The 23,485-nt window shown below is 35.9% G+C and overlaps 1 protein-coding gene across 2 annotated transcripts; it reads left to right on the top strand.

Annotated features, from left to right (window-relative positions):
- LOC113666465 (DNA-binding protein RFX6) lies at window positions 1-23,369 on the top strand. 2 transcript variants are annotated; one of them, XM_027182256.2, is made up of 17 exons: window positions 1-377; window positions 13,405-13,480; window positions 15,181-15,304; window positions 15,768-15,829; window positions 16,299-16,376; window positions 16,466-16,496; window positions 16,841-16,948; window positions 17,074-17,151; window positions 17,408-17,521; window positions 17,671-17,720; window positions 17,813-17,913; window positions 18,039-18,097; window positions 18,953-19,091; window positions 19,575-19,669; window positions 20,320-20,431; window positions 20,906-21,025; window positions 21,197-23,369. In XM_027182256.2, exons 1-17 carry the CDS (start codon window positions 215-217, stop codon window positions 22,150-22,152), a joined length of 2,466 nt encoding a protein of 821 aa, XP_027038057.2. In that variant the 5' UTR covers window positions 1-214; the 3' UTR covers window positions 22,153-23,369. The 2 variants fall into 2 exon arrangements, with proteins under 2 accessions (XP_027038057.2, XP_089057965.1); XM_089201839.1 differs by lacking the exon at window positions 1-377 and adding an exon at window positions 6,980-7,069.
- The last annotated feature ends 116 nt before the right edge of the window (window positions 23,370-23,485 follow it).

Genomic DNA, 23,485 nt, shown 5'->3' with positions numbered 1-23,485 from the left:
ATAAAGGCGACTTTTTCAGCCCTTGATCATAAAACTCAGAAGGTGGGAGATATTTGCACCTGCTGACGGCACGAATCTCAGTTATTAACCAGTCCGGAAATTCGTATTCTTAAAGGCCTTTAGCGGCGGGAATACTACTAACACTCCAACGAGGCGGAAAACTCACAGTTTTTCCAGCGCAAAATATTTTTTAAGGGGATTAATGTGAGTAGGGATGGCCTCCAAGGAAATTCAAACACTTCCGAAGCCGAGTGCGTCCCTCACTAAAACTCATGTTGAAAGACCGAGAAGGATTTGCTCAAAAAGATCGTATTGCGAAGTTGAACCAGACGATGATGAATTTTCTGCAGAAGACGTAAAACAATATAGACCCAAAGGTAAGTAAGTTAGTAAGAACATTTTTAATCACTGTGCCTTGATCGCTGGTTTAGGATGTGGTAATTAGTGCCCTAGCTGGTAAAATGAGTTTCTCGGAAATATATAAATATTATGTCATGTTAACAATTTATAAAGTTTTGGATGTCGAAGTCGAATGAAGCAATTTTAAGTAAAAAGCAACGTCGTATTTTTGCCGCATGCTGGGAGATGATTCTAAGAAAGGACTATATTTTATCACCAATTTAAAAAATGGTGCAATTTAATCAAAAATAATAGTCGCGATGAAAGTGGCAGAGTCGTTGGAACAGTTATATTCGTTAGAACTAAAAACGTGGTGAAGCGCAATAAACAAGCTTTTTGCTCGTTGTTTAACACAATGAACAGAACGGGAAAAAAGACATCGATATTACAATAATCCTAAGTCTTAAAAAAAACAATTGAATAAGAGCTTAACATTGTCCTGTAGCAAGGCAAGGTTATAATTTTTCCTTTGTTTAAATAAGTGTGTTTTGCCATGTGAGCATTTTCATTTCGCAAGGAGCCCAAGTTTGTCGTATCAAATTTATAGCTTTCAGTGAGAACTTCGCTTTGAGAAAGAAGTGATCTTATTCCGCGACAAATTGTCGGAGTGTTTTAAATACTGCCAATAATAGCATATTACTACGGCAGGACTTGTTATTAATTACGAATAAATTGCTGATTGAAATAACGAATACAGCCTTTTAATATTTCAAATCCCTGATCACTAATTTTATAAATCAAGTTGTGTTTGAAGAAAGAAAACGAGAAGCGGTACATTTTCTCATCTAGATGCAACGTCAAGAAAATTGCCTCGTTTTGTTCCTAAATTTAAGTTAAAGTACGCACTTATTGCCGAAAATGTCGTCGGGCTTTTAAATGCTAATTTAAAAGTGTTTTAACCTTATTGTTCGACATGAGTGATAAAACAAGAGAGAAAAAAGAATTGATTCAAATACATTTGTTCCTTTCGACATTGGCAAGCAGATATTTCGTACTTAAATTTGTCTGTTTTGTCATTTTGAAGTTCGTCAGCGCATAATCTGTCGTTTACGACTTCCAAAGTCGAACGGAAATGGTAGAAACTTGCCTTATCAACATTTAGATCTTTTTCGGTGTCGACAACTAACAATGTGAGGCCCGGCTACATGTTTTAAAATGAGTCATATCTGATATGTGCAGCTGCCTTCGGGCCGATGATGAATGCTCGTTTTAAAACCTCTTCTTCGTCCTCTATTTTTCCCCATTTTTAAATTCATCATTTGTAATAAGTCGACAGAAAAAAAAACAAAACAAAAAAAATTTTTTTGAACGCAATAGAGGGAGACCTGTCGATTTAGATATTTTGCTTCTTGCCATTGAAAGAGTACCAGTGCGTTTTTCGTTTAGGAATGGACTGTTATCTGGCCAATACATAAGTCACTCTGGCCTATCAAGTTTTAAGTTAAAAAAAATTCTCGCGCCGCTTTTTTTCTTTTTTTTTTTATTTTCCTTCCAAGCGGGGACAACATGATAATGTTAAGCCATTTACACTCTTTCGGAAACTCCGGAAGAAATGAGTGATATAAATCTTTGATTTCTAGAATGAAAGTCATTTTCTACCGAATCAGTGAATCATAAGTAGGTTCTTCGGCTATTTTGATTTCCGCTTTTCGTTGGCTTCTTCCGGGTGTGAGCCTATAAATTAGTACTCTTGCGTTTGTGACATTTATTGTGAATGAATAGAATAGAGAATAATTTTTTTTTCACAACTATCCTCTTAGCGGCGATATCAAGGCTTAATTGGTAAAAAAAGAAAAAAAACCCTTTGCTAAGAGAAGAAAGTAATTCGACCTACACGCATACGTTTAAAACCTAAAATACCTCAGCCGTCTAATGTATTTGTTATCCATATCTTACAGAATATTTGGTGTTTATCTATGTCCCAATACCCTCCCTACGGCTTACACTTTCACTCTGGCCACAACTTATGGAATTACGACGGTTTTAAGTGCATTTTCAGTAAACAAGCCGTCGTTGTTTTTCAAATTTTCTAGTGAGGCATATTTTTTGTAATTTTTCTGCTCTCGTATTGCATTTTTATGAACACCTCATAAACTAACTGTACACATATATAATTTAGGTGAAGACCATTCACACCTCGAGCGCTGTGGCTCATGAATATATCAGTTTTTTGCCATGTTCGATAGCAGCTCTACACCCGCGAAAGTTTTGCCGTAAGCTGACAAATTTTCATTCCTCTGAGAGCCTTTTTTTAAATTTCACATTAAGTTTATCCTTTGACATACTCAATTTTTTTGAGTCGTGATTCCGAATACTTGTCGGCAGGGATTTGCACCTACTTATCACACTGCAAATTATTCTGTCCACCACTGTTTGTTTGCTTCACTTTCCAACACAAGATGCTCAAATTGCCCTTGCCTTGCAGGTTTTCTTAGCCCTTATCTTCCTATCATCCGAAAATATCATTCATATCGCTGTTTTGTCCGACTTTGTTTCACAAACTCCTCCTACAACACGTCGTAATTAAATTCCTGTTATGAAGTGAGCTTTAAAATTTTTCTATGTCACCTGAACTCCGCAAGAAGTTTAGTGCTGGTTATGCCAAGGAAAATAATACTCGAACCTTTATCTCAGGCTCACAGAAGTACGGTTTCAAACAGAGATCACGAATTCTCTGCTGCCAAAATCTCACTAGCATCTCGATGATAAGGACTTTGGATTTTAGGCTCAGGAGGTTTGATTTTGCGAAGATGATTGTAAATGACGGACACAGAAGAGAAAATGAATTGATGTGACTGAAAGTGCTGGGTTGAAAAATATTTTATCAGTTTCTAGTCCAGCAATACACAACCGTAGTAATATCAGTCAATACCAAACGAGTTAAGAAATTATGTAAAATATTTTCTTCATAGAATCAAGCTCTTAGAATGTGGTTGATTAATCTAGTAAAAATTTCCACTTTTTTAGGCCATTCGGCCTCCTGAAAATCTATAATAACCATAACCAAGAAAAACTATTCATCTCAACTTTTCTAATACCTGAGAGGAATCTAGGCCGAACTTCAAAATACCTTGAAGAACAAGAGAACTTCACAATGTAACATTAACAATTTTTTCCTATCTAATTAGACAAGAGTGCCGATATTTAAATGAAAGAATTTCAAATTTCACTTTTTTGGTGATCTTTGACAAAGGTTTTTTAATATACCTCCTCTTATAACAGATACCACATCAAATCAAAATATGTTTTATAGTTTGGCATATTGTCTTTGCCTCAGTCGAATAATTTTGCTTTTGAATTTTGATGTATTAGCGAGAACTCCTTAAAAAGGCATTACCTTTTGAAACTTGTTTTGAAAAAATATGCTCAACATAATGATTGAATTTTCTGAGAGAGTGAAGAAGCAAACAGTGCTCCTGCTTTAGAGCGAGAGATGGAAGGACTCAGTGAAGAAAAATACAGAAGACAAAACATGTTTTATAGCAAAGTTAACAATGAAGGGCAAAGATAATTGAAAAAATATATAGGATAAAATTATCAATCTTATGAGAGAGAAGGAAGGGGACTCTAAGATTTATCGATTAATGTTGCCTTCTTATTTTCTCCCAAAGGTTGTGATTGGTGAAAATAATTTTATCTCACTTGCTAATCAAAACGCCCAAAGAGCAACTGATGACAGAAATATATAACTATCAGTGCAGAGCGGGAAAATGATAGCCATACATATTTGATAGACCCTATTTAAGAATGTGAAAGCTCCATAGAAAATAGCCTCTTCCTATTTTTTTATAATTTTTTTTTACGGTCGTCGCAACGGTCCTCAAAAACAGCGGAAAGGTCACAATTTTTAAAACTATTCAAACGCTTACACCTGTCAAAATCTAATCACCCGCAGGCAGGCACTTCTCGTACCATGTGTGTTCCCACATCATTTTATACTATGGTACTCTGCTATTGTCAGTTCTTAACTCCGGTCTAGAAAACATAATAACACTTGTCCCGTGTGCAGATCCTCTCCTCCTTCAAATTAAAACACGCAAATCGCGACAGTATCTTGGGTCCTAAGTTTAGAAGCGAGATTTATATTTGTCTATTTCTGTGTTGTTGTTTCCTCGAATACGAAGGGGTTTTTAAGTTCTAGATTGGAAAAAAAAAGTGGGATTTCGAGATATTTTTTTTTACTTTTTACTCTGGGTATTTTTTCGTATGCTATCTTTCAAATATGACTCTTAAGTGTTCCCACGTGTTAGGTGAGAAAAGCGAATATAAGATGAAATCTCAATTCTTAGCATTGGGAAAATAATTTACATTTCGGCTAAAGCCAAAAAAAACCAAGGTGTGTAAACTTCATCATAACGAACACGAATATTTACCGTCAGGATCATAATCTTTTTAATTATTCTGTGTCTTTCCTGTGTGAGTTAGCAAATATTTAACCAGCCTTAGACATAACACAATAACTTGGCCGAGACAACTTAACTGCTCTTTTTAAAATAAACCGCTCTTTTCAGCCGAGAACCAAATTAAGAACCCTTTAGTTATGTTTTCAACATTTATCTCCAACATCTAATATATTATGTTTTTTAACTTTCCACATTTTGCTCTTTGTTTATGTTTGATGCGAAATAGAGTTTTTCCTTTCATTCACAAAATATAACAAGGTTTCTGGGCATAAATTATTCATGACAGGTGCGTCTTAAATCCTTTTGTTTCATTCCGCTACCTGTTTTTGAGCAAAGAATAAATTCTATTTGCGCCTGACAAAGGATTGTTTGCCAGTAGTTGTTTCTCTATTCTGAGCTCAGGCGTTAAAATGTTCAAGTTTTATTTAGTGGCAGATGCAAAAATCCTAACAGCACTGATAATCGAAAAAAAAATGATTTCCGCAACAGCTTCTTGCCCCATGACCAGGAATACAATGAAATCTTGAAAAACCATTTTGAAAATCCGAAAATAACGAGTCTCATTGGAAAACTTACATTTACAGATGAAGACTAACTGAATGAATTTAAAAGAACTTTTTGAGGTTTTAGCGCACAATTGCAGCCCCGATTCCAACCTCAAATAAAAAGGCGTTTGTCGAACGCTACAAAAGAGAAAAATTATACATTAATCGTTTCAACTAGCTAAACAAACATCTGTTACTTTTTCATTTAGGGGGACTTTTTCTAGCGTAATTATTTCTGATAATTACTTCGTTCCTTTAACTAAACAGAACGGTGACCTAACATATTTTAAATCTTATTATACAAAAAGGCAATCAAAATTAACTGTTTAACTTAGGAGAATGATTTTTAAATCGCCAGTACTGATTTTAGGTTTTAAACTAAGAAGTACAATTCCCCCAACGTGACAAAAAGGGCGCTTTCTTCAGGCTCAAGAGCAGCTAAGAGCAGATGGGAAAACATTAGCACCTTTATCTTAATTGAATACGGAACCGGGTATCATTTGGAACAAAGGTCACCACACATTCGCATGAGGATTAACTTTGGAGTTTTGTCCTTTTGTCCTCTTTAGGAAGAATCGTCCGACCTAACGGAATGAGAAAATGTTGTTTTCTTGTTGTTCGTTTTGCGCGAATTAATCACTGAAAGGATTGAAATGCAAGTTGATGTAAAGGTACCGGTGCACGAAGTAGCCTTGATTTCACCTCAATACAACGTTCCCAAATGCAAAAGTAAACTTTTGAATATGGCAAATAGAGATGTTTTGATCATGCACGTACCATTTCATACTCCCCTGTTTTGGGCAGAGACCTGTTATTATCAAGCGCAACATCTATCGAAGACAAGTTTTCTCAATACAGTTAATGGTAAACCAGTTTTAACTGAACGTTCGACCGCTATGTTAAGGGAGAAACGTCATGTAAATAAGAGAGAAATTTTTAAAAGTGAACTGACTCATTCATAACTTAACTGTGTTTACAACAACGCGTGCCTTACATTGCTGCACATCCATCCTAACTGGAGGCGTCTTTAGTAAAGATTTAAAAAAAAAAATCAGTGGTGAAAAATATATTTTATCACGTGTATTCTTAGGTGCCTTGTTCAGACGCCTTATGGTTCACTTGTATAGTTGCAATGAACCATTTAATTTCCTTTTATTTTAATTCACCTAAACGTCGAACTTAAAACGGTTCAGCGGGGCAAAATTCTACTAGGGCTAAACGCTTGAAAAAAGCTGCAGGAATTAATTAAGACTAGAGGCTGAAGACTTGAAACATTCCCCTTTTTTGAGGGGGAAAATTGCCTTATCAGGACCTGTTCTTTGTGAGGCGGCAACAGAATTTTAAAGGGTAAAGTGCCGAAGATATTAGTGTCACGAATCACTTTAGATACGCGGGTACCATGATATTGCGTTTCAAGTAGACATGTATTCTCAACTTTTTCGGCATAAAAAGAGTTCCAAAAAAACAATAGGATACCGGGCACACACTTAAACCCACGCTGTTGCATTTCATTCAAACGGCTTTGTCATTCAGGGCCCTTTAGCGTTCGATGCCAACAGATGTTTGTTAGTAAAGTGAGTACGCACTTAGAGCTTGGCATACATCGATAGCGTGCGAGTTCGATCAAGAGCAGTCGGGAGAGACCAGGGGAAAGTTGAAAGCTGAGTTGTCACAGAGAAAGGAAAGCTTGCTGTTAGCTCATCTGTAACGGACTAATAAGAGGTATTTCAAAGACAGTTATTTCCTCCACTTTTTATTTTCAGCTACGGTACCAGCAATTTTCAAGAATTCTATTTAACTGTGTCGCTAAGGTCGAGGAAAAGTAGTCTTAGACAGCTCATGACAATAAATGAGCCAGTTTTCGAATTTTCCTGTGAAGTTTTTCGTCAGGATATTGACTTTTCTGTTTTTTTTTTTCTATTCTGAAGAAATACTATTAGATTCCAGATTGTTCAACTTTCTCAGTTCAATACCACATCAAGTTATCTTTCATTTAGAAAAAGAAAAAGTTGTGCGGCTAATATTATCCATTCATCGTTATGAAAGGGTGGATATAGAAAATAATTTTTTAATTAGAATATATAATGTAAAAATAGTGAGAGGTAGAGATTATTTTCTTAAAAGCTGCTAAATTTGCGAATAAATTCTAATATTACTACGTTTTCGTTTTGTGTAAAAAGCCAAACTAGACAACCCATGAAAAAATTTACCAATCTTCAATTGTGCATCTGTCTCCAAGACTTTTCATCCTCGGAAGAATTGACGAGCCCTGCCGTTTATTTGTGTCTAGAATAATTGATGTGAAAGGCTTTAATCATGATTTTTAATTTAACTCGTTATTAATTTATGAGCAGCATGAGTGAGGGTGTCGTGTTTTAAATATCTTTTCCTGTTTTTCGGAATATGTCATAAAATTTCACAGCAAGAAAAATGGAGCTGTTGAAGAGTTTGATCTCTTAGCCTACTCAAATGTGTATTTTTCTTTAAATTTAAAAGGCAAGAAACCACCAAAAATCGGTTCACACTTTGAAACTTAAAACGAAAGCTACTAATTATTTGCGTAAAGCGATTACAGATGGAGCCTTGAATTTTGTTCAAATAACTTCTGCTGCAAAAGGAATAAGAAAAAAGACAAATAAGCCCGTTAAATGAAAAAAGAAAGAATATTTTCCTCTTTTCAACTCAAGTTACTTTTCGAAGTAGTTTTGATAACTACATGTGTCATCCCTTTTTTGGATAGAAACACAGGTTTGTTAATAGAAATTACCACTTGTTAGGCTAAGGTATATTTAGTAAGCACCAACTAGTCGAACTAAGTTTATGCGTTTCGAGAACTTTCGCCGGAAAAATATCAGCGTTGAAAGCTTAGTAGATACTTTGAAGCTCACAACGAAAGCCACTGCCCTTTTCTGACTATCAAGAAAATTCCGAATACTTCAATCTTAAAATGATAAGTGATGTTGCTCTTCTAATCGGCAGTTCTTACATATAAAACTAAGTTTTGGCGAGTTTAAAGAAGCATTCCTGCATCTAAATATAGTTCATTTAGCTATTTTGGATTATTTACACCATAATTGCGAAATCTCTATCTGTGGTGTTAGAGGGTAATCCTCTTAACAGGGGATTCGTTAGGGAAATATATCTCTTGACATGGGACAAGAGTCAAAGAAGTTAAGAGCTTTCCTTCCAACAAAAGGCGTCTAAGTTTCACTTTTCTTGTGAGGTAGAGAATTCATGAATATTCCCGTCTAGCTGTAGGAGGAAAACACTACTGCGTTACAATCCGCAATTCCTTAGTCGCAAGGCACTATCATCATGCTCCAAGGGCAGATCAAGTGGAAAAGAAATGACTAATATTAGTATACGCTAACGTTTGATTTAGCGGTCAAGAAATATTTTACTGATTACAATATTATTATTTTAGGGTTTCCATATTACGCTAACAGTTACATGACCAATTGGCTAGCCTTCCGATGCCCTAAACGAATCGCTTCAAGAATTGTTTCTCTTGCTTTGTTTGGAGTTTATGTTTTTAGTTACATTTTACTGAAGGACTTGGTCGCGTGCAAGTACGTAAAAACAACAAGCTATTTTAAGTCATTCTGTGTTAGAGCAACATCAAGGGCAGCCGCTAGACACGGTTTGACGTCAAACGAACACAGTTCGAAGTGTATATTTGGTGCATTAATACAGTAGTCGATTTTACAGGAAATTGGTTTTAAAAAGGGTGGCCACTAATCAAGAGACTCGTAAGTCGTGAAAAACATTTGCTTGCCCTTTGGACTGCCTTTTCACCTTTATTCGCCAAAAAATATTTCTGTTGTTGTCGTTATTCTGGTTGTTATTTTCAGTCATCTCAAATTTATTGTTCATAAATAGCATAAAAGCATGAAAAACTAGACTTTGTGAGGGATTAGATGCTGTATAGTGACAAGATGACCCGTTGAAGACGACGCTGCCATAATTTCTTCCCATATTCAATGTCAGCAATATCAATTTGTGTTACCCACGACCTAACAACACCCTTCCGCAGTTTTAATGTGCCAGATCTTCCTTAAAGCATTGGATAGTTAAGGTGTGGTAAACAAAGTTTGTCTGAGCAGCAAATCACTTTGGAATCCCCTCTCACCAGGATTTGGTACACATGAAACTAATGGCCCGATGTTTTACGCCGTGTGAATTCTAATCTAACTTTCAAAAACACTACATGCCTTCTGTTCCTCTGTGGTATCTAGCGAGATTTATTCTTTTCTATCAGGATTTTAACCTCTTCCTAAAAAATTCTTGCAAATAGAGAAAATTTTTTTAATTCAAAGATCACCTCTCCCTCACATCAGATGAGTGACCTCCCCACTGAACACGCCCTTAACGCAACTGAAACTTCTAGATCTTCAAATGAACTCAAAGAGTCAGACGGTGAGCCACTATTACCCGCTGACAGCAAATGACTCGGCATTTATTTTTGAGGATATCAAGAAGGAAATAACTATATTATATTTAAGCTAGGGAAACTTTTAACACTTATCATACATATTGATAATAAAAGATCACGAAATCGTCAATTTATTCGTCTTTAAACTTGCTGTAAGTTTGGCAATTTCGAGAAATGAGGTTGTTAAACTACAACAATACAAAACGATTACGAATACAAAATTCACAGTTAATTTTTCTTCAAAATTTTTCTTTCAGTTCGAGGTTTCGTTCTACACTTGATTAAATATTTCCCCGCATGTGGATAAGAGAGTAGGCGTAGGATGTGCGCATTAGCTCTCGTGTCTTTGTTTACACAGGCTTTGTTGTAACTACATGTGTATTTTCTTCCCTACGTCGCTATTGTTTGGTGTTTGATATTCGTACTCCATTTGAGCAGATTTATCGATGACACTGTTATCAGATAACATATACCGATGACATGTGAGCCAAAGGACAGGTTTCGCACCTGTCCTGACCTTTCGTCACAGTAAATTCGTTTATTTGTTTCAATTTTTGTGTTTATTTCCAAAAATGAGCTCGCGCATGAGCAACGCTAAAGGCTTTTATCATGCAAGAGCCGTGCACTATCCAGTATTTGGCAATTATAATGAATCTAGTATTCAAGAAGGACTTTCATTAAATTTCAGCGTGGCCAACATCTGCGAAAGGTGAAGGCAAATGCTAACGCTTACAAAGGAAAAAGAGTAATATTCTTTTACTATCACGATGTCAACCTCTAACCTTGAAGGGGAATGCTATACACAAGTATTATGACCTAACATATGTCTAAATGAGAAATGCAATCACTCGAAACACGCAAAATCTTCATGGCTGTGGACTGCGCCCAAATAAAAATTAGGATTGTTTTGCTGTCGCAGTAAATATCTCCTTTGAAATTATACGAATGCAATGAATTTACCATTCGCAACGAACAGAAAGCATGATATTTTTTCACATACAGGGAAACAAACTTTTTGTTTTTCTAGTTAATCGGTATTGGATTCCTGTCAAACATCTTTTACATTTGTAAGTTAAAACACTCGAGTTTTAACGTAATTGCGGTCTGTATTTATAGCAACTCTTCAAATTGGCGTGGCATTAGTGTGACTTTCATCCATTTATCGAATTAAAAAGGACAGTTACACATAGGTCAACTGTAAAACTGACAAACGCTGTCTCCAAAGCGGGATTTGCAAGAGTTAGGTAAATACAGAGCATGCTTTCACACATTGATGTTTGAATTAATATTCTGCAGTAATGTATGATCGTGGCGAGCCAAGCCGTGCCCTTAAACTGTATCGTGGGAATTTGCTCGTTGTTGTGAAAGTTCCTCGTTGTTGTAAAAGCTGTTTAGATACACAGAATGTCCTTTCTAAGCAAATTTCATTTTTATGGTACAGTATAGACTAAAGTTAAACCCAAAGATGGAAACTAACCAGCTAAACTAGAAATGAACAGTTTATTTGGATGTAAATTGTGGTGAGGACGGTTATCTTAACATTGTGTAAAAGAATATCATTTTGTCGTGGACTTTAACCACAACGTTTTCAATTCTTTTTATTACAACATTTCTACAATGTTCTCTGAAAAAACCTTATTCAGGCTGCAGTGATTACATTAGGAGCAGAGCCACCGCTATGAAACAAAGAGAGGAAGGTCATGTGTTTTAGAGAAAAATAAATTTCTGCAAGATAATATTTCTAAAGGCAGAAATAATTTTAATCTAATTTGATGAGTTTTTTTGGTCGTGATTTAAAATTGTTAGAGAGAATTTGTTTAAAACCGTTTTGGTTGGTCGTCATAGATCTCTTTACCCCCGTATCGATCTTACACTTTTCATTCGGCAACGTAATATTACTTTTAAAATTTACTGAAAATTTTTCAAATAGAAATATATAAGATGATTTAAATCACAAATTACAAAGGCTACACAAAAGATAAAGAAAAAATCACAATTAAAAAAAAAGAGCAAAAGAACCGTAAATGCAAGACCTAAAAACGAAATGATAGCAAACTACACATTATAGTAAAAGTAAGTCAAACTCGCCTGTTGTTTTGGCTGAATCTCCACACACACACACAGATCTACGGGCCTAATTTTCCGTCATTTAAATTGAGTAGAGACATGCACATTTCGTATTGCCAATCTTGTTTTCAATTTGCGACTTCGGTTCGGCAATAACTTATGGTTTTGAAGGCCAAATCTTCATCACAAAAGAAGGAACTTCGGGTCGAAGTTAATATCGCTTCTTTTTCCCTGGTGCGAAAACTGTATCTTTTATTGTTTATTTCGAAGGATGATCTGAGCTAGTGGGACTATGTGCATGTATTTGATTTGCAAAGATCAGAAAATTCTACAAAGAGGAAAGTTGTAACACCGACTAAAATGATTAACTAATTGAATGCACTCTTCTTCTTCAATTGCTTTTCGTTATAACGGTATGGAATCTTTTAGCCTTTCCTACAAGTTCTTCAGTTTATGTCCTGATTGCTATTATCAATTTTGATGCGAAAAATCTTTCTTTAATTTTTTTTCTTCTGATGAATGGTACTTTTAAAGAGATTGAAAGTTCATATTCTCTTGTTCTTTCTCAACGAAACTTTTTTCATAATGGTCAATTAAAATCCTATTCATCAGCGAGAAATATTTGCAGCAGGTGAAAATAAAAAAAAGAAACAGAAGAAAGTTCTTTTGCTACATGATTTAACTGCCAAAATTCTTTTTGGGTATTTCACAAGCATTCTAGATTTAGCATTTTGTCTAAATCCTTCGAGATTTCCGTTCTATCTTTGATTTGCACCAGAATGAGAACATTTCTGGAATATTCCTTAGAAAACGAAAAACGGACAAAATTCTTTACGCTGAAACCGTACATTGGGCAGAATAATAAGATCATCGACTTTGTCTTGTAATATTCGAATAAAGATCATTGGGAAAAAAATTTAAAATGATAGGGATTTGACTAATCAAAAATAAATTATTGCGCAATTTTGTGACAAAACACGGGCAGATGTCTGGTGAGCAGGATAGGCATCGATACAGTGGATTTTGTTCGTCCACTAGGCAACGTTGCATCTCTAGTTAGTTTTATTGAGATTCTCTTCACATCTTCTAGAAGAACATTGGGAGTAAAATTTTTTAACACCTTCGATGTTTAGAACTTTCTTTACACACACGTGCTGCAGAAGTCAACAAAAGCTAAAGGTTGCGTATGAAAACATTGTCTTGTTTCCATTGTTGTATCTTATTACTACTTAAAAGGGCACGCTCCGCGAATTGAACATTCTGATTGCCCATTGTGTTAAGACTATTTTAAGAGGAAAGGCCAAATAGAACAAAGAAACATTATACACAAGCATTCTAAAATGCTTATGAACTCGGCCTAAAAATTTTAGTGCTAAAAACAAACGCAGACACTGATAGTCTTCACAAAAAATAAGATTTCTTTGCGGTAAAGGTAAACTTAATCTTTGATCAAATATTACAAGTTTCCTTCTGTAGTTGTTTTGAGTAGTATTTGTAATACTCAGTACTTCAAAATTTCGAGAAAGCTAAATTTCTCATCTAAATGCTGTCGTTTCAGGAAGCAGAAGAAAAGAGTCGTATTCTTTCATTATGCTGGAGAAGAAACAAAGGCAGATTGCTCAAACTTTAAAATGGTAAGTTAAAATTTCGTTAAACAGAGGAACAAGTACATGTTACACGACATATTTAAGTCATGGGTATTAGCTGCGAAACGTGAAAGCATTAAAATGCTGACGGAGAAACCCAACAAAGAGGATACATCGAAAACGGTGAAACCAGGTAAAGTGTTTGAGACTCTTTTTAGGGAATGGGTCAAAAAACAATATTTACGCAATCAACCTCTAGTTCTTTAAATAACGGTTCGAAAGACATAAGCTAGCGCTATACTGAAATGAAAAGAAATGTTCGAGGTATAATAGATGATATTAACGAGTAATTAGAAATTGTTATTTGAAGCGCGATGCATGATAACATTGGCCTGTTATGTTTGAAATTAATGATGCGAAGGAAAAAGGGTAAAAAGATGAAACGTCTGTGCTTTCCCTTTCTCAAACCATCCGAGTTATGATAAAAATTGTGAACATTTTGCATGGCGGAGTAAGAATATGAATGAAAAGCTCAAACCATATTAATTGAAATGACCACAGGTACAACAATGAGAAAATAATGGGAAAACTAATTAAATGAATAATCTCTCGTTTATTCGCTGAAGTTGATTTGGGTATCCATCGTGTGTAAACGATTATCTCTTTATTAGGTCAGAAGTAATATAAATTAAAAGATATCTCTAGATGCCTGTTCTTGTCTGTTTATGAAGCTTTGCCGTCTACTTATACACCACGCTATAAAGTTGTCTCTATAAAATTACAATAGGGAAAAGCAGACTTTGCCCTTTTGAGGATCTGTTTATCTATAAATATGCACAACATCTAATTATAAATAAGCACAGAATATACTAATCAAGCTGTGTGACTTTCTGGAGTATTTATTTTTGCGCCTTGATATCTTGAGTCAAAAAATAACTAATAAGGGTAATGAGAATCAGTCTAGACGCACTCATAAAATTCCCATCTATGATGACAGGAGGGTCTGAAGCGTTTGCTCGTTAATGCTTGTGGTTTATTGAAGCCTCTAGAATTTTCCAGTGTATTCAACACATGAGCTTCTTTCAATTTATAAGAAAATCTTGTTGATATTTTGTAGGATTAAGCAACAATTTTTTCCTCGCGATCGCCGTGAAATTTTTGTTCATCTAAGAGGCGCCTAAGGCATTCAAAAGTTGAAAGCAGTGACCTCAGTAATAAGTCGAACTATTGTGTAAGTTGCTCCCTAGGTTTTATAGGCGCTACATTTCGATTTCAAGTTTTGGCACTTTGAAAACTTTCTGTAATTGAAAGAAACCATCTGAATAGCAGTTTGCTAAGGGAGACAACACTTTTAAGAAAAAAATAAAAGGGCTTGCGAGGGCGGAAAGATCCATGGATTACAAATCTTTAACTTGGAAGAATTAGGCTTGTCAACCGGAGAATTAATCCATGCAAGCGACTTTCATGAAAAGAATTTGCAGAGGAGAAGTCTGCAATCCAGGCTTTGAGGAAATCCGAACCGAAGCCTCCCAGACATAAGCTATGCACCACTAACAACTTCTTTTTTCCAATTTTTCTGATTGTGGTTTACCCGCGAGGACCATTTCCTTACTTCTAAATCATCTGCAGGTCAAAACACGAGTTACTTCATTTTACTGTGGTCAGATTCCTTTCTGAAAAAGGACCTTATGGTCACCAGTTTATGCTGAAGGATGGGAGTATTTCAGTGTATCTGTTTTCCTCTACAGGCTTGGTGAAAATTATGAGCTAAAAGAAGGGATGTGTTTACCACGTTGTGTCATGTACACGCACTATCTGGATTTTTGTCGTAAGGGCAAACTGTGCCCCGCAGGACCAGCCACGTTTGGGAAGGTAAAACTGAGATTCCTTATGAACAGAATTTAATGACGAATTTGAAACGAGTCTTAAAGTGCAACGAGATTTTGTGATTTCATGAATTTTTTACCTCTGCTTATCGACAATTTTATACAGTAACATTGGGAAAAACTTTGTTTAGAAGCGTTCTCTATTTATTTTCATACTACTTACTGCATTATTGATCTTCGCAATGGGCAGGTTCTTATTCACCTAGCATCGTAAATATTCTAGCTCTACAATGGTTCCTCTGAACTGAGTTAAATGGTAGAGCGTCAGAATGCAAGATCCTAGGAACTAAGGATCAAATTTGACTCGTAGATGACTTAACTGTCTTTCTTAATACTTTTAAATCCTTCTGAATTTGAAGCCCTAGCTCGCTGCAAACTTACTACCATTTTAGGCTGATCGCACGTTTTTGTTCGTTGTACTAAATCAAAGTTTTTAAATCTCTTTATAGATAATCCGTCAAAGATTTCCAAAGCTGACGACAAGAAGACTTGGAACACGTGGACAATCGAAGTAAGTTTGATCAATTAGTTAAAATTCACATGAGTTGTACAGAATATTTTGGCAAGGCTGATAGGCAAGATTACCTTTGTTGTTCCCTATATCCTGAAAGTTGAAAATGTAGAGCATACGTCCCTCTCCACGAGAAAGATACTAGGCAAAGTTTTAATGAATTATACCAAATACTTTGAAAATGTTTAAATTTTGTCAAAAATTGTTCAAAATAGGGTAGGATATATTAATGAGGAAAAAGATTAAACGAACGATCAAATCAAAAGGAGCTAGGGATGGCTAATAATGGAGTGGACTGATATGGATTGGAAGTTGCAAACTCGACAAATTAATTCATGTAAAAGCCGTTAGCTTGCTCCTACAAGTGGCTATAGTAAGCAGAAATTGCTTAGAAATACTGTCTGCGCTTTAATGCCTGATATTTATCAGTACTCGACATTTATCTTTAAGATAATCTTAATCTCAACAGATATCATTATTATGGCATCGTCGTAAGGGAAACTTCAGCTTACTTTCATGCTGGTTATTCTAAAAAGGGATTATCAAGGTGAGTTACGATAATACCCTGCACCTATTAGGTTAAAGGAGAAGAAATTCATTAACCAACACTGAAAATTGACATTCTTCTTTTTGCAGATTTTCAGGGATGAAAGGAAAGGGAGATGTAGTAAGTTATCGCTGAGTTAAGTTTAGCCATAAGACACTGATCACTTTACTGTCATTTACGTTTTCTTTGGGAATCGTGTCTATCGATTTAACAGAAAGCCAAAGTGCAATTATGTTCTCAGTCAGGAGATTGAACTTATGTGAGGTAATAATAACGTCGCATAGTGTCATTCTGATGACCAAATGAGTCCAAGATTGAAGGAATTAAGATTACATTTTTTTGTAAATTTGCGATGTTTAGCAGTGACGGTGATAGTGCAAAAAAAATTCCATTGAGTAAACTTGAGAATACCCTCGATACTTTTTCCACTATACCTTTAACGTAAAACTCTCTCTTCTATGTAGAACGCAAACCACAAGAAGTTTTCCTTAAGTGCAAAGTCTGGAACTCTTTTACCTGAATTCCCCAACGCGAAAACTGTCCAGTTACCAGATGGAGTCTCCATTCACAAGGTTAGATGCCAGTCACACAAACTATACTAAATTTTTTACTTCCACTCTCTTAAACAAATCTTCGGAGTTACTTGTAGAGTATAATCCTTTAAAGCGATACTCTAACTTTACACTCAACTCACCAGGTGGAGACATTCATCATGATGTACCGAACGCATTGTCAGAGAATGCTCGACACTGTTGTTAGCGCCAACTTTGAGGGGGTAAGTTATCAAACATAGCACAACGTACTGAAAACAGCAATACAAAGTTTATCAATAAATCTTGCACCTGATATGTTTAAATGTTTTTTTTTCCCGAACCTCATTATCTTTCTTTTTGTTATTAAAGTGATAGTACCAACTTGGTCAGTGTTTCAAACGTAACACAATCGTTTTCGACGGAGTCTTGTTCTACCTTATACATTTCTGAAATTTTTAGTGATGTATTTTCAATTATAATTCCTTTGTCATTCTACAGGTTCAGAATTTCATCACCCACTTCTGGCAAGGCATGCCAGACCATATAATTTCAGTGCTGGAGTGTCCTGTTGTGGTTGACATTGTGGCCATTTGCGACTCAATTTTATACAAGGTAAAGACGGTGGAAAGTTAAGCGTGTTTCTGTTGATTAAAAGGAAAGTTAAGTAATTAAACGAAGAACTTGGAGAGAATTATGGCTATTGAATATTCGGTTGAATGCTTTCACATCTGAATAATTGATTGACTTTTGATGGGTTTTAGGTCTTGACAGATGTACTTATTCCTTCAACCATTCAAGATCTTCCGGACAGGTATGTTACAAAAGATAAATTAATAAATCCAAGATAATTGCAGCCATCATTGTTCTATTTTCTTGAAAATAATCAAGCCAATTTGATTTCAGTCTCAGAGAAGAAATAACTGACTTTGCCGACAACCTCCTTGACTGGCTTGCAAAATGTTTAACAGAGGTGCCACTTGCTCTAAAAGAAGCAAAGTTGGAAGGTTAGCATAATTTGTTATTTACCTATCAGTTAACTAGGAAACATAAAAATTTAAGTAAACTAAGAGAGCACAACTCTTGCATGATTTCGGATATTGATATATCTGTACACAATTTGAATTCTTAGTTGCAAGGATTTTTACTCAAGCATTAAAGAGACAAGTTGGTTTCGTTCACCTTGCACAGGTAGGTAAAAAATGATATGTTAGATGAAATCTTGTCCGTAGACAGGAACGTAAAAAGTATGCATTTTATATGATATATCGACCCAAGATATTGCCAACCTATTCCCTGTGCTTTAGAAATCTTACAGGCCAAGTGACCTTAACAACTTGCAATGATTTCCCTGATTTCTGTATCATAAAACGACTAGGAACATATCTACCCTTTTGCGGCGAATGTCAGTCCATCATAATAAAATTTACAGCCTTTTGACGGGTTTCCCTTTGGTTCGTGGGTAATCGTCAGTTTTATAGTTTTTTTGTCTAGAAACACAACACAGCGATTCAGCAAGGGCTATAACATGAGACGCTATGCTGTGCCCATAGAGCAAACTAATTGGTTACCAGGTCTCCACCCTCACCGATTAAGCTGAGAAGTAAAGTATCCCATAACCATACGTTCGAATCTTAAATTTCGCGTAGGATTTTTTTTTTTTTTTTTTGCAATTGTAAATGGGCCGGGCACATTACTTCCTTTGACTGTGAATATATGAAAATCACATATTTGAACTGCGGATAAAGAAGTAAATATGAAAACGATCTTCGCAGTTATGAACACTACTTGAGCAGTAGTGAAAATAAGGCCTTACTTCTGCACCGGTATCGCAGAGGTCATGGGTTCAAAAGCCGTACAGGCCTGAATTTTTTTCAGGCCTTATTTTCACTGCTGCTCAAGTGGTGTTTATTACCGCGAAGATCGCTTTCATATTCATTACTTCCTTTGTAATTTTGCAATTTTCATCCTTCTGATTTAGTCAATTTTTAATTCCCTTGAGTGTAATTCTGTTAAATGAAATTCTCTTTCAATTACTTCTTGCAGGCGGCACGTTCAGCGTTGTTGAGTTATGAGGATGTCTCTCAGATGTTGGGTGACCTAAGGAAAATCGAATTTGATCAAATTCTTTCCAAAAGCTTCTTCATTATTGAAAATATGGAAGTATTTCACAAGACTAAGACATGTAAGTTGATTTTCTTTGTTTTCTTATTCTAATCTCCTCGTTTCAGTGACCGCAGCCGTTGAAAACAGCAATTTTTGTCCATGGCCCATGGGATCAGTTGTGTAGAGAGATTGTAAGGACGAGAGTCCTTAAGACTGCTGTTACCGATAATTGCTTCTGAGAGATAAAGTTATGTGAAACATTGTTTATCAGGGGAAAGTTTCTGTTCTACTGCCTTCAAAAAATGATACCTCACCTAAACAATCAATTATAATGGAAAACCTCAACATCACAGATTCAGATCGAACTAAGAGTTTAAAAATGTAGCTGTCTTCGCTTCAATTAAAACTGACGTAGTCTTTTCCGGCTCTTGATTGCGTTATAAGCTACAGGCTGACTCTGAGAAAATTGTATTAGCCTATTTAATCTTTAACATCTCTGCAAAATTGCCCAGCATCTAAAAAATTGCATCAAATCATGATTTTCTCCTTTTTTAATTGCCAGATGTCAGTGAGCTAGAAAATCTCCTCAGTAAGCAAGCACCACTGGAAGCTTATATAGAATGGCTGGACAGTGTGGTGGATCGATGTGTCCTCAAGGTATTCGTTTAAAATTTACATAATTTAATAATTTAAAACAAAGAGACGTAGAAATAACTTGAATTAGGTGACTTTGTCAGCCGTTTGGAGAGAGCAGAGAAAAAAATGAATATATGCCTTTTTCCAAAGCCATTTTCAGACTCAAGCTACCTGGTCTCCAAGGAGTGATGTTAAATAAAAATCGTATGTTCCTTGGATATTCCTCCTGAGAACAAGCGAATCGAAGCAGCATAGATTTTCCTCACGAGCCATATTTAACTAGAAATTGTTAATCCTAGATCCGGTTTTCATAAATAAATATCGATCTACATATAGTTTAAGAGTAATACTCTTTGAAATGAGGTCTATACGAAGGCCCACTTTCTCACTTTTACTTCCTCTTAACTTTTGAAAATACGAACTCCCTGGCAATACTAGGCTTAGCCTGGCTTCATGGAGCAAGACTAAGGGTGGAATAGGAAATGCTAGGTTTAGCCCTCACAGATTAAGATTAAGGCTATGATAGAAAACACTAAGAATGCTACCAGTCCTGACTTTGCAGTTTAGGTGTAAATTCACGTTTCCTTATTACTTTTGTTTCTTTCTGAAGTTAAAAACCATTGTTTTTCTGTTGCAATAGCTAACTGTTTTCGTCTTACGGTCATCTGCAGGAATCAGAAAAGACTTCTATCGAAGACAGAGCAAGGAAATTCCTAGCCATGTGGTCTTTTATTACCGCACGATTGTTAGCTGATTTGACGCTGAGAAGTGCTCCGAGTTTTGGTAAGATACTCGTATCGCCAGGTTGTTTCATTTTCAGCAGCAAAATTCCAATGTGTTTGTTTTGGACGCTCATTGTGGCTTTCGCCTGAGCTCATTGAGGATATCTGGGCAATATTAAAAAAAAAGAAGCTTTTCAATTTTTATTGACCCTAAAAGCCGATAATAAATCGATAACGTAACTACACTTAAAATGCGACTTCTGTGACAAACATCGCTTACACGAAACTAATAATCATTTTAATCATTTTGAGACGATCAATGAATCTCGTCCAAGTTCTTTGTCACATTTTTCTTTTTTGTTGTTAACTGATGGTACAAGTTCATTTAGTTGGAATCACCACTGTACCCTGGTCGATTCTTTTATTTAGTTTTATTCAGCTTAATGAAAGAAATGGCAAGTACCACAGAGCTGCAAATCTCGGATTTTGAGCTTAGTTGCTCTAAACATGTTGCTCTTTTTTTCCTCTTGATTAGGTGTGTTTCACTTGATCCACACTGCTTTTGATGAATATGTCTTCCTTGTGGTCGAAAACCAGATGATTGTGGAAATGGATAAGAAGTTGACACGTTCTCTTGAAACACATCTTAAGAAAGGTGAGTTCACTTTTGAGACGTCTCTCCATATATTTCTTCGTCATGGATACACAGAATCTCTCAAACGCTGTGTTGTTTAAATCATAATAAAAGATAAAAGTTTTCCCAAGCGTCGATGCTCAACGATATTTATATTTCTAGTGATATACATGTTTACTTTTTTATTTTCAGAAAATTCAACATTGTTGCCATCTATCGAGTCAGAGCTTGACAAACCCAAAGAAAACATGCAGCCAGAGCAGCTACATGACATACCAAAAGAAGCACCTCGACCCAAACGGCAAAAGAACCTAACGTCGAGTTTCCTTCCAGCTGTTAAACTGAATGTTGCCAAACATCACTCCTCCCAGCAACAAAAAACGCGTCCTGAATTTTTTGCAGAAGGCAGTCACTTTATCCCAGCGAGCACGCCAAACGTGACCTTTCCCAGCGAAGAGATCTTTCAGACGGCGCCAATGAACAATCAACCACGTCAATTGCCGAATCCAACGCCGATGAATGTTTCTATTCCAACGCCATTTTCACCATTACAGGAATGTCGCTCCAGTTTTCAGCCGTTGCCTCTACCGGAGCACGAGCAACCTCGCCAAGCAACCCCAGAGGCTGCGTTCCAGGGCGATTTTATAAATGCAATCGACAAGGCATTTTTCTCCTCAAGGGTTACTCTTAACCCCGATGACTACATGGGATCGGCATGGGTGCAAAATGACGCTCAAAATCTGACTGTGTTAAACCCTGTCAGTCTTCAGGAACATAACCTTATCAACAACGGAGCCATTAACTTTGCAGGGAATGGAAATTTCCCTATCACTTACGAAAACAGCTTACCTCCTCTGAACGTGTATTCGAATTCACAAACAATGGCTCCAAGTCCGCGACCACAAGAAATTCCTTATATATCCCCAACCAAAGACGACTTCGGCTATGTGCCAAGCATTACAAACATGTATCCGAGATACAACACGCCAAATTATCTCTACGAACCTGTGAGGAATGCAATGCAACCCAACGGAAGTGATGTCATGAATTTCAACGGATTGCTCAATGCTGCAGCTAGTTCATTTGGAATGGATGGATTGACAGTCCATGATGTTCAGCTTAATCGACTAGGAATTGGAGCAGTTTAATTTGAACGATTAATTTTAAGTTATTTCATGCCCTATGAGTAATGCACATAAGGCAAAAAAACTCCAATAAACTTGAATTTCTTCATAACTAGCCGTTAGACTTACATAGATAGAGTATTGCCTCAGAGAGATATCATATCGTTAAAAAGAGAAGATTGAAAATTATTTATTAATGGCCTCAGGACCATTGTTGAATAAATGGGCTTTAATCAAAAAGATTTATGACAATTTAAGTATTTGTGCTTCCATATTTGGACTTTCAGATTTTCATCAGTGCTGTAATGGGTAAGTTTAATGTTACATTGTATGCAATATAGATGGAAGCTGGAAATGTGAGGCTAGCCAATGACTTGAAAATAAGAGTCCAGAGTGCATTTGTCAGCAGTTTGGATACAACTTTACCATGGACTATTTTTCTAAATGAGGTATACATTTCTCAGTTTTGTCTCATAAATTTTCTTATCGAAAATCTCTCGCTACGATTGTAAATAGATAGAACGATATTATTTCGCATTCAGCTATTGCCAAAGGTCGTCTATGAGAATGGTAAAGAATTCTGTATAATTTTGCAACTAACTTTGAACGTGGTAAATGTTAAAGCTAATTTTCGATATATATTTAGACAAAGAAACTAAGTTGGATTTAAGTAACTGTGAAACAATGAAAGGCAAGGCCAAAATTTCATATTAGTGTTGGGATTTAAATCATTTAAATATATCAAGAATGTTGATTCCGAAAATGTACACGGAAATTGTTAGATTAAAGTTTACAAATAATAAATTGTTAGATGAAAGTTTACAAATATGTTTCAAATATCTTCAGTCATCACCTCATTGAATTTGATATCAGAAAGGGGGTGCGGAATTCACGAAACTTCGGTGCATTTCCAAAATTTGAAATAATTTTTACATGTCGATATTCATCTCTCATGACGACTATGACCCTCCATGGGAAAACATCAAATTAGGTAAATGCATTAGCAGATAAAATAACATATTGATTTGACGATAAAAGAATTTTTTTAGATGAGGAAAGATGCTAGAATACTCGGATGTGAGATCAGCGGTTGCAGAGTTTTTGTTCAAGTTGGGAGCTTCTCAACCGATTACGCTCTTTAGTCATGATGTTTATACATTGTGCCTATGTAAATAAACTGCAGCCCGTTGTACCCGGTCGGGAGCCAAAAACTTGAATAAAGTATGGAATAAACTAAGAAAGCTCTGTGGTTTCGTAACTATTTACTATAAAGAGGCTGGAGTGACGCTATAACTATCGGGAAGCATATCCGACAAAGTAGAAAGCTGGTCGAGTGAGGGACTGAGTTCAAAGACAA

This window comes from Pocillopora damicornis, chromosome 3 (genome assembly GCF_964200805.1).
Source record: "Pocillopora damicornis chromosome 3, jaPocDami1.2, whole genome shotgun sequence".
Lineage (NCBI taxonomy): Eukaryota > Metazoa > Cnidaria > Anthozoa > Scleractinia > Pocilloporidae > Pocillopora > Pocillopora damicornis.
The sequence above is the reverse complement of the archived record's forward strand: the minus strand, read 5'-3'. Positions and strand labels throughout refer to the sequence as shown.